This window comes from Rana temporaria, chromosome 3 (genome assembly GCF_905171775.1).
Source record: "Rana temporaria chromosome 3, aRanTem1.1, whole genome shotgun sequence".
Taxonomy (NCBI): Eukaryota; Metazoa; Chordata; class Amphibia; order Anura; family Ranidae; genus Rana; species Rana temporaria.
Window position 1 is genome coordinate 211,774,408 of NC_053491.1, and position 12,550 is coordinate 211,786,957.

Below are 12,550 nucleotides of genomic sequence, written 5' to 3' on the forward strand. Positions count from 1 at the left end.
CATTTTCCTTTTCAACTCAAAACTAAAAATAAAACATGTTCTGTTCCAGAAAATACTGTAAGTCAAATGTCATCTGTATTTCATAACATTGAATCCTCCATTCATCTGAGCTATGCCAGCTGTACAAATGGAGGCATTAGGTGACTCTGACAGATATGGTCTATATGTAGTCATATGAATCCATATATTTATTGTGAACTCTAAAGCCCTGTACACACGATCGGTTTGTCTGATGAAAACCAATGGACCGTTTTCATCGGACAAACCAATCGTGTGTGGGCCCCATAGGTTTGTTTTCCATCGGTGAAAAAAAATAGAACATGTTTTAAAATTTTCCTATGGATAAAAAACGATAGAAAAAAACGATCCTCTGTCTGGAAGTCTATCAGTCAAAAATCCATGCTTGCTCAAAATCAAGTCGACACATGCTCAGAAGCATTGAACTTCATTTTCCTCAGCACGTCTAGTGTTTTACGTCACCGCGTTGGACACAGTCGGATTTTTGACCAATGGTGTGTAGGCAAGACTGATGAAAGTCAGCTTCATCGGATATCCGACGAAAAAATCCATCGGATTAGATTCCATCAGATATCCGATAATGTGTACAGGGCTTAAGAAGTACTACAGATTTTATTAGGATCTGAGCACTGTATGGTAGAATGTATACTACTTTGAATATGATAGAAAGTGATGACAAATCCAAAATGTTAAAGTTCAATCAGAACAGAAATAAAAAGGACAACTGTTCTGATGACAATCACCTAAAAGGGATTTCCTTTTACTTTGGAGAAGTTTCCTGTCCTGTTGCATCTCTTGACAGTGCAAGTACCTGCTACCATGTAAAAATAGGTTAATGGCACATACGGTTCCCAAGAATGCTGACTGAAAAGCTCCAGAATAGATATGATCAGAGAAAATTTGTTTTTACATTATTTTCCGAGTTCTGTAGTTCGCGCATTGCATTTTGGAGTCTAGGGGCTTTGAAGTGGTGTTTAGATGCAGACAATAAGTGATATTCAGCCCAAAACTATACATGCCAGAGAAATTAGAGGCAATGATCCATTGTTTAAACTGAGCAAAAGTGATGTGGACTGTGCAGTGTAGTGACTGAAAGAGCCGGGCATATAAAAAATAATGAAGTTGCTGAAAAAAAGGAGCCTGAAAGTCTCCATGTGTGAAAAGCCCCACTGTTGAGCCCGTTGGAGGTATCAAGAACCCAAGAGGCTGGCTGTAGTTTTGCCATCTAGCCACATGGGTGAAGTGGCACTTGACAGGCTAACAGAGGAAGTGAAGATAGTGATGACTACTGTGGTGGGTAAGACTGCAGTCATTAGGTTAAATGCTGGAACTGTTAAAGAGACTGTCTAAGACAAAAAGTCAATGTGAAGTTTTTTTGCTGTTTGGAATTGCACCAAAGTCATTTGGACAAAAATTATGAGTTGAATAGGGTGGGTTGACCACTAGCAAGATGTGTTATCCCCCCTAATAATGATGGTTAAGGTAGAATAAGTGTCCCTGGAGACCTCAAAGAAGCTCAGTGTACTGGAGCTAGAGGTTTCCCAGGATAACTGTGGCACTCTGATGAGCGAGAGTGTTCCCCCAAAGACAGAAGTGAATGTGCATGTGTTAAAGAAGCCACGGGCTCAAGCTGATAATGGGTTAATGCAGTCTGTCAGACCTGAAAATTAAATGGATGAAAAGGTTCATGTGTTTAATGAAGTGCCACCTAATGAAGCTTTGGGAGAAAAACCCTTAAATTTGTGTCCAGGTTTTAACTGATACTAGCAGGCTATGTGTGTGCAGGTGTGCACGCCCTATATAGTCAAGGACCTGACAGCAATTCAGGTCTCCCTGTCCAGGAGACATACTAATGCAGGAACAATGTGTGTGCATGTCCAAGCTTGTCTTTGTGTGGCAGACAGGTGCCCTGTCCAGGGTGACATCTGATGAAGACAGTGCAGGTTACTGTTGTACAATGTAAAACAGTGGTGCTGCAAGGGAGCAGTGTGTGTGAATAAGCCACTAGCAGAGTGTCTGTTCTAGCCTGGAAAATAAGTATTCTGATGAGGCTGTTGCCTGAGAGAAACAGACAGCCAGGACGTTGAGCAATTTTTGGTGATGATCAGTGTAGAACATTAATCGGTAGAGAAATTTTAATTTTAATTTTTGGTGCTACTTAATAAAAAGCAAATGGATGACTTGCATTTCAGTTTCTAAAATCAAAGTTGAAGACACCAAGGAGCTCTTAGCACTTCTTTATACCTGGAGACTGAAGACAGTTAAAAAAAATGGTGACAGACACACTAAATGTATGTTTGCACTACTAAGATATGATACTATCCTTTCTTCTGATTGCCTGCTGCTGCTACAGCTTTTCAAAAATCATGCACCACCAGGTATGGAAAAAATGGAGCCCTTCCCACTTATTGCAATATTGCACTGCTTCTTGTCTGATTGACCAGTCATCACACTCAATCAGAGTCACCTGAAACCGGGATGGGGCTCGGAGAAAGTCAACTTGCACAGAAATTATTGGGGGTTGCATTCCAGGTTGGAGGGTCAGGAAAGTGTGAGAGAGAAACATTTTAACACCTTTAGGTGCTTACTTTGAAGTGAATATGTTACTTTTTTTAGGTCATGCAAAATACAGATATTAGACTCGTGCTTAAATACTACATATTAGGCTCTTTTCACACTTGTATGACTCAAAATTTGCGCCGACTTTGGAGTGCAAATTTGACGCAACTTTGGATGGGTGCAACATGGATACGACTTTTGCTTTGACCAGTGATAATGGACAACTGTTGCAGACAAGTTGTATTGTATACCATTCAGGTTTTATGGCTTTATGCAACTTCTGAGGGTTAACATTGTAGTCTACGGCCCTCGCATTGCATGAAAGTCAGACCAAAGTAGTACATGAACTACTTAGAAGTTGCTGCAACTTTAAGTCACGCTTATATGAATGGGTAATATTGGAAAACATGGGGAATGACTTGTCATCCAAAGTTGCATGACAAGTCGCACAAGTGTGAATGGAGCCCTAGGAAAAAAATAAGATACGTTACATACCATACATTCTGAAGAGCTGCTTGTTTGCAACATTGTTCCAAATGAGTAATAGTCTGATGATGCTGTAACATTCATCATTACATCAGTAGCTGTTGCGGATATCAGTGACTCGGTAGTGGAAGATGACACTGAATAAAATGATTCATATGTTACATTTTTAGGCATTGGAAGTTGTGTTGGTTCCGTAAAGTTCAAGGATTTCAGAATCTCTGTCGGCTGAAGTGTGGAGATTTCACTTGTATTACTAACTGATGAGGTATGCATTTGTTTGGTAATAGCGCTGATGCTTTTCATTGTGTAAGAGTCTAACTTTTCCTTTTCAGTAGTCAGCAAGCTATAAGTAGTGTTGAAAGATGGTTCTATGCTAGTTTTATTCAGAGTCACAGCTTCAGATGTTGTTTCACTCACAGTAGAAAATGTGGAAGATGCAGGAGTGACTTTTGTAGTGGTTGGCATCATCGTAGGTGTAAATGGTATCTCCAAGTGCTTAACACTAGTAACAAGCATTGTAGAATTACTTATAGTTGTATCTGTTATTTCTGAAGGCAGAGAAGAAGATATAGCTGTGGAACTGATAATAGTAGTTGCATTTGTTGTTTTTGAATGCACAGAAGATTTGACTGTGGAACCAATACTAATAATTGTATCTGTTATTTCTAAAGGCACAGAAGAAGTATGTGTTGAAGTGTCAAAAGTTGGAGATGAGTATGAAGTTGTAAGTAAACTCTCTTCGGACATTGAAGAAAATGTTTGGGTTGAGTGTGTCAAAAAAGTATCTACCATAGATTCTTGCTTTGTAGGTTTTAGAGCTGAACTTGTTGGAAAAATATGCTGCGTAGAAATAAAAATTTCTGTAGATCTACTTCCCAATTCATGAGTTGTACCTTCTGTTGTAGGGATGCTAGTACCCAGATGTTCTCTAACAGTTGTTTGTATTTTAAGAGGTGCTTCAGTACTCCTGGGGAATTTTTTAGTACTCAAAGTCACAGGTGGAGTCTGAATAAGCGTTGCATTGGTAGTTAACAAGGGTGTATGCTTAGTTGTAGTCCTCATTAGGTCTTTTGTTTCATATGTTATTGTTGATTTAGGCGCTAATGTGGTCTCCAAAGTGAGCAGTACAGTTGTAGTAGAGGAGGTATTTTGCAGAGGTGTCATTTTTGGAGTTATTTTTGAGGTTTGTGCAGATGTTAGCAGGCTTAATGTAGATGATGTAGATGAACTTAAGGAAGGTTTAATAGTAGATACAACTACTGGCATTTTTGAAGACATCAAAGTTGGAGACAAAGTAGATGTTTCTTCTTTTATTTTGGTCTGAACTACTGATTTAGTTGTTTGTTGTGGATCGAAATGAGATGTTGAAGGTGCCATGAAAGTTGTAGTTAACTGGGTGGTCAGTGGAGACAAATAAATAGATGAAGTGGTTAATGCAGTTCTTGAACTTTCAGAAAGGTTTAAGTGTGTTTGCAGAGTTGTCAGAGTAGACACAGTTCCATTTAGTAAAGTTGTATGTGGGAATGTATGTGATGATGTATGTGGAGAAATGCTGGTTATCTTTTTATCAGTACTGACCTGAGATGTTGTGTGGGAATACTGACTGCTTAATACTTTAGAGCTAGTTGTACTGAGGGCAAGAGGGGCATATGAAGATGAAGTTAAAACTGCAGTGGCCACAGAGGTGGTCAGTGACACAGATGAAGTAGATGAAGATGGACTTGTTTCATTGGATGCTGTTACATTTAACAGAATTGGATATCTTGATACATCTGTGGCTGAAGACAAAGTAATCCTTTCCATCATGGAAGTATATGGAGTTGCAGTGACTGACTTTGTTGTCAGTTGGTAAAGGTCCTGAGAAGATTGGCCCAACATTCGTGTTGGTGTTTTTGTCGTGTCAACGGCTTCTTTTGGAGGTAGTGTTTTATACGTTACAAATGAAGTGGCAGCATGAGGTGATGTTAGCAGTGAACCCGAAGAAGAAATGGTTGTTACTGAAGTTAATAAAGAGTATATGCTTGTTCCCAGGCTTGTGTTCTGTGTTGTTGAATGCTGTATTCCAGGACGAGGAGATGAAGTACTTTGAGTCAATTTGTCATATTCGCTAGTGAGCAGAATAGAAGATGATTCATACTCCTTAGAGGTGCTTGGACCTGGTGAATCTGTATGTGCTGTATACCTTGTGTATGTTGGACTTACAGTGGTAGCTGTTGTAGAGTAGGTAGCTGTTGTCGAGTAAGGTGACGTGTCTAAAAAATCTGTCTGAAATGGTTCAGTCTCTGTCTGATATACTTCTTTTGTAGAAATGGTTGGTGCCAAACTTGTCTTTATTGGTTTTGAGGAAGTAGGTAAAATGGTTGTTTTCACTGGAACACCTAGGTATTAAAAATATTACATCTGTTACACCATGTCGGTCAGATAGTGATATCATTTGCTTAGATTTTGTTTTATTAAACACCATATTTTTTAGCTAAAATTTTATTTTTTCATCCAGTTAAAACTGCTGTATATGTTTCCAAAACACACTCACATACCAAAAGTTTGCATATTATCCATTTTGATCAAGCTAGCAGTCGTGAGAAGCTACGACAACCTTTAGTTGTGTTTTTTTATACCTACACACATTTTTAGCAAAGAGTGAACTAGGAAACCTGTTTTTTCCTGGCAAAAGGGGATTGGATATATCTTAACACAATTTACAGGTTTGCACCTGTAGCACTACCCCCGAAGGAGCTGCTGGTTTGATTTGGGCGGCATGTTACTTCTAATTTTCTGCTCTAGTCTAGTTGTCCTGTGGACGAATTATCCCACTTGAGCTATTGATCTCTGCCACTCCTCCAAAGTTACCATGGGCCTCTTGGTTGCTTCTCTGATTAATGCTCTCCTTGCCCGGCCTGTCAGTTTAGATGGACGGCCATGTCTTGGTAGGTTTGCAGTTGTGCCATACTCTTTCCATTTTCGGATGATAAATTGAACAGTGCTCTGTGGGATGTTCAAAGCTTGGGATATATTTTTATAATCTAACCCTGCTTTAAACTTTTTCACAACTTTATCCCTGACCTGTCTGGTGTGTTCCTTGGCCTTCATGGTGCTTTTTGTTCACTAAGGTTATCTAACAAACCTCTGGGGACTTCACAGAACAGCTGTATTTATACTGAGATTAAATTACACACAGGTGTACTCTATTTACTAATTAGGTGACTTCTGAAGGCAACTGGTTCCACTAGATTTTAGTTATGGGTATCAGGGTAAAGGGGGCCGAATACAAATGCACGCCATACTTTTCACATATTTGAAAGAAGCATCACTTTTTGGAAAATCAAGGTAGGTCTGCAGCTTATGTTGGAAATGAGTACTTAAGATTAATCTTCCCTAATAAAATAGTTTAACATATGTCACACGTTCTGATGAGTACAACAGTGGAAGTTTATTAGATGCTTTAAAAACAGTGGATGAGTCAAAAGCTTACAAGTTATTCATGAGAAAGCCACAATTATCCTTAAAACATTTCTAGCTTACGAGAGATTATCTTGCATACATTTCTCAGGAAGAGTTGATTGTATCTGTAATGGTGACTGCACATAGTTTCAGCAGACTCCCAAATTCTTCCTTCCTAGCCAATTCACCACCAGTCCTGACAGGGAAAGCCCGGATAGTTCTGTGCAGTGTTGTAGGGTTCCATTAACCCCTAACCCCCCCCCCCCCTATTAATTCACTACTGATTGGCAGTCTCACTGGCTAATAGGAATGGGTATGCAGGATTTAGCACTATCACTAAATGTTAAAAGATTTCTGTTTCAAAATGGCCCAGGGATTGGCCAATACTACTGCATGTATGAGCATGTATCTTTAGGACACTATATACAGTAACTTTATCAGTTTTTGGAGTTAATACTTATAAAAGCCACCCTAAAACCCAATATTAAGATCAAATGATGGTACATATTATATAAAATTATCATGCAGTGGTAGTAGAAGTAATAAATAGAGATACTTACAGTCTTCTGGATAGACACATTTAAGTGTAATCTCATCAAGAATCATATGGCTTGGGCAGTATGGAATGCATCCTTCCACCCTTTAAAAAAACAACAACAAAAACTTCCTGAATTATGCAAAAAAAATTAAGCATACTTGACGTAAAAACCACAGAATTGATATTCAAAATCATTAACTGTAATAAAAGAGTTAATTAATTAATATTTGTACATTGGTAACAGTGTTACTTCAGCCAAAACTTGATACTAAAGCCACAATAGTAAAATCAGTCTGTATATGCAGTAAAGCATGCTTGTTATACTCACTGTAGAACCTAAGGGGTTAATCCTCTGCATTGTGTAAAAAGGCTGTTTGATTCTCCTGTCTTCTCTGATCCTCCTCTCCTTCCACTGTCCCCAAGCCATCTTCTTATAGAACAGAGCCTTAGAGGCAAGCTGCACGTGCTCAGTTTGGTGTGTATTACTAGAGAGTTATTTTGGGGGAGAGTGCATGTGATCAGCACAGGGCCAATCAGCACTGTCCAGACAAAGGGCCAGTGGTCATGCAGCCTCATATGGCAATCAGGAGAGAATGAAAACTCCTCCTACAAGCTTTATCCAGTTCTCTGCTGGACACTGATAGAAGTCACAAGACTGCTCTAACTACTGATGAGAAAAGGTATTTAGCAGTTTATAGTTACTAAAACTATTGCATATCCATGTTATGTGTACTGTGGGAGGCCAGATATAGTGAATGTGGGGTCCTGGGTTTAGTAACACTTTAGTAACTGTTTTATGTTTTTTTTTTTTTTGTGCTGCCATAATTGTATTAAGCAGATTTCCCAGCACTTCTCATTCCAGAGACAATGGCCCAGATTCAAGTAGAATCGCGCAATATTTGCGTGGGCAAAGAGCATATTTTTTTCTCTGCGCCCACGCAAATATTGCGCTTTGCCCGCGATTCACGGAGCAGTTGCTCCGTAAATTGCGCGGGCAATATGCTAAGCAGCCGGGCGCAAGGCTGCCTAATGTAAATGATCCCGCCGGGGGCGGGAATCATTTAAATTAGGCGCGCTCCCGCGCCGAGCGAACAACGCATGCTCCGTCGGGAAACTTTCCCGACGTGCATTGCGGCAAATGACGTCGCAAGGACGTCATTTGCTTGTAAGTGAACGTGAATGGCGTCCAGCGCCATTCACGGTTCACTTACGTAAACAACGTTAAATTTGAACGTCGCGAGCGGGAGGCGCAGCTATACTTTAGCATTGGCTGCACCTGCTATTAGCAGGAGCAATCTTATGCTAAAGGCGCCGTACGGAAACTCCGTACCTTGCGTACGCAGGGCCCGCGCAACTTTTGTGAATCGGTGGTAGTATGCAATTTGCATACTACACGCCGATCACAAAGGCCGCGCCCCCTAGCGGCCAACGCAAGAATGCAGCCTGGGATGTGAAGGCATAAGGAGGCTTATGTTTGTCACATCCTAGGCTGCATTCGGTGTAACGAGGTTCCTGAATCAGGAGCACTCGTTACACCGGAGCAAGTAAGCACTTGCGCCGCGCAACTATGGTTGCGTGGGCGCAAGTGCTTCTTGAATCTGGGCCAATGGGTACAAAGACAGGAGGTGAAGGGAAATCTTCACTACAAGGGGCCATATTCTCATAGAAGTTACGATGGAGTATCTCAGGATACTCCATCGTAACTCCCTTTTTTGGCCCGTGTATCTATGCGACTGATTCTTAGAATCATTTTCGCATAGATACACTTAAGATCCGCCATCTGTAAGTCACTTACACTGGCGGATCTTAAATGTAATGACGCCGGCCGCGGCTAGATGGCATTTACGTGAAGGACTCATTTGCGTATGCAAATGATCCTTCTACGCCGATTCCCGAACGAGTTTGCGTCGCGTAACCGTCGCTAACGTCGTTTGCGTAAGCGGAAACTTACTCCTGCTATATGAGGAGTAAATCTCCGCAAGTCCCACGTAGGCCATGTTACGGATGGCGTCGGGTCCGCGTCGTGTTTTTTCGTCGGGTACGTAGTTTTACTAAGTCGTTCTTGAATACGACTTTACGTCAATGACGCACACGAAGGCGTCATTGACGTTTTCCGCCGAGAACTGGAGCATGCGCACTGGGCTTTTTGAAGCCCGGCGCATGAGCAGTTCATTAGAATCGGGGGCGCGCTTAATTTGAATACAAGCCGCCCCCTTGGAGATCCGCCAGGCTACGCCGGGGCATTTACACTCCACCGTCCCAACTTATGGAGCAAGTGTTTGGGGAATACAACACTTGCTCCTGTAAGTTGGGACAGCGGAGTGTAAGTGCCTTAAGAGCAGCCCGCGGATTTTTAGAGAGAATATGGGCCAAGGACACTATCTAAATACTGTCAAAAAAAGATAATGGACAAGATCTAAAACAAAGTGCATTATGGATAATAAAAAGGGTTTAGAACTAAAAAACAGATCAGCTGACAGGCAGTAATGGTTTTCTACAAGAAGCAATGCTACAAAAGGGAGTAAGTCAACTTACGGTGGAAGAAAAGAACATAAAACAGCTTCAGGATCACTGCAGGTTTTAACACAAGGACTGGCGCATGGTTCATACCTCCACTCACACATTCGCCTGTAAGGAACTGCTGCAGCAATCTCTGAAAAACATTTGACATATTCTAAGAATCTGACATCAAAAAGTGAGAATACACTAAAACCAGATGTAAGCCATTTTTAAATTTAAAAAAATAACGTTCAGATTTGTAAAACTAAATATACAGGAAAGGAAAATAGCCACTCTCAGAAAATCTATAACAAAGATTTACTCATCAATTTGATGCTCTGACAGATCCAACTGCTCTTCCAACTGCTAACGCGTTTTACTTAATGAAGAGCTTAATCGAAAAAGATACATTTATTTCACCTTAATATCAAACACCTGTACCCAACAGGAGTCCTTCAAAAGGAGCTACTGGCAAATGCATATATCTAGTATAGCTCTGCAATCAAACTTGCTGTAGTTAGAATGTTCCTGATCTGCTTACTAACATAAATCATCTTTTATGTATGTATCAGAATCACATATGTATGAACTAAATTCATACCTTCCTGCACAGATCAGCCACAAAACAAACACATATCTGTGCTGACACACATAAATTATTGTGTGCACAAATATGTATGCATATATGTATATACAAAAAAAGTATGTATATAAAACTCCATTCGGATCAACTCCCCCCCCCCTCCCCCAAACAAAATCATTCAACCAACATTTACATGTTCTTAAAATGTTCTAAGAATTTTCTAAATTCTATCTATCTATTGCCAGATTTATAATAAGCCACAGTAAGTAGCCCACAAATTTGTACACAAAGCAAGGGGGCATTTATACACACTGCAATGGGGGTTTGGATAATTTTGCAGATAATGGCTGCCCACCAGGGATGGACTGGCCATTGGGACTACAGGGAGTTTCCCGGTGGGCCGATGGCTCAGTGGGCCGGCTTCAGTGACAGTGGACAGCCGCCCCCCTTCGCTCCTTTGTCTCTCCCTTCCCCCAGCGCTCACCTCCTCTCCCTCCCCGCAGCGCTCACCTGGGGGAACAAAGAAGCAGGGGGAGGAGCAGGAGGGACGACAGAGAAGTATGGGGGGAGGGGACAGACAGCTGACTTAACAGCTATGGCCTGGGAATTTCTCCCATCTGCCTAATCTTGTCCCACAAGGGCGGGCACCAAACTGATTCTTTGCCCCGGGTGAAATAATGTCTAGCTTCCCCACTGGTACTGCCTATAAGAGTACCAGTACCAGCCGTTCTACTCTAATAAAGTAGAACAGCTAGTGGCTAGTGAAGGGGGAAAGGGGGCTTGGGTTGCCGGGGGGGGGGTTGTCCGGTCACCATGGGAGAGACCTGTCAAAGTGGGCCAGTCTGGATGAAGTCCAGGGCCAAATTTCTGTCCCAGTCCAGCCCTGCTGCCCACTAATCTTGAATTGTTTTTAATTACAGATCTAATTCTGTTTAACAAGTTAGGACTACCAATCATATGAGTGACATATCAGTTATATATATAAAACTAGCATAGAATATCACAAAACATTTATGGCATATATTACTAAATTTTTCCTCCAATACCTAATTGAATGCATACAAATAAATATTTATTAATAATATTACTCACCTTCAATCTTAAATCCGCTGGACAGTTTAAATTCCTCAGAATTGTCATATTTGGAAACTTTAACTTCTGTGGCAGTTAAGACAATAAAGAACCCCTTTCTGCTGTGCAATTCAAAGGCACTATATCCTGGAACCCAGAGGCCTTGGTGATGAAAAAAGGTAGCTCGTCTACGAAACAACGAGGTGGTATCCCACTGCTCCAAACGCACACTGTCATTTTCTTGCACAGTGAGAAAATAGTTTGGCCTTTCCGCAGATTCCAAAGAGACAAGTGATAGTGCTATGTTGTATAAAATATTATAATTAAAATAATGTTTTACAATGGTTTTCAAACTTTCAAGAGTAACAGCTACTTTAGAACACAATCTCTGTATTTAAAGTTCATCTCCAGTAGAGTCCAGAAAGCAAACCTGTGCTTTTCACACACAAAGCAAAACTACATATAAAGTACATATAAAGAAAAATATTCCCTGCCCAAAAAAAATTATTTCTCTACATCTAGGCCACACAGCACAGACCTGATTTTTCTATGCTGCCGTTAAGTAACACTTACGGGTCTTGTCCCTCCCCCAGCCTGTGATTGGATAGTGAAGGGAAAAGCAGCAGATTGAAGAACTCATCCCTCTGTATTTTTTTTTCCTTCAGTCAGCATGCTCCTTGTTAGCACAGAATTATTGCAGCACAGCTGACTGACCTCTAGTACAGCTACTCCCTCTCTCGAACTTAAGCTCTGCTATGCAGGGTCTGCAGAAGGCTGATACCAGGTAAAATGCAGGTAAATTCATTACTCGCATAAAAAAAATACTTTAAATGTTGTATTGTATATATTAAAGCATAGCTGCATTAACTTGTGTCTTTTATATCTGCTTAGGGGTTCACATTTAAAGGTTAGCCAGGTGGGTCGGGGGCCTTGTGTATAGTATCAGTCTAGGTCTAGGATACAAGGGTTTCAAAATAAATGTACTGCAAAATGCCTAAACACCAGCACTGATGTTACCATTGTTAGGCATTTTTTCTGGCTTAGTCAGGTTTACTTTAAACTCTACAGTATGAAGTTTATATCATTTTTTTATATCATTTTTTTGGGTTAAATTATTTGTTTCTGTGTTGACTTAATAATTGAATGCAGTACAATATGTAACATTATTAGTAAGTTACCATTTTTTAAATGAATAAGTAAGCAGTTTTTTCATGCACCGCAGAGTATAGCTGACAGTCCTTGTGTATTTACCAATACATTAAAGATTGAAGGGTTAATCAATTATGCAACTTGTTTACTTGTACAGCCTTTAATGTTTACCACCCCTTGCATCAGTGATCATCATTTCCTAAACT

The 12,550-nt window shown here is 40.5% G+C and overlaps 1 protein-coding gene across 2 annotated transcripts in view; it reads right to left on the bottom strand.

Moving 5' to 3' along the window:
• OTOGL (otogelin like) overlaps positions 1-12,550 on the bottom strand; it is a 218,400-nt gene that overhangs the window by 73,847 nt on the left and 132,003 nt on the right. For both annotated transcript variants that reach the window (XM_040344209.1, XM_040344208.1), the window contains 4 exons: positions 11,217-11,495; positions 9,578-9,695; positions 7,065-7,144; positions 3,073-5,441 (listed from right to left, as the gene is read on the bottom strand). In XM_040344209.1, the coding sequence (XP_040200143.1) occupies positions 3,073-5,441; positions 7,065-7,144; positions 9,578-9,695; positions 11,217-11,495 (2,846 nt within the window). The remainder of the gene's footprint in view (positions 1-3,072; positions 5,442-7,064; positions 7,145-9,577; positions 9,696-11,216; positions 11,496-12,550) is intronic.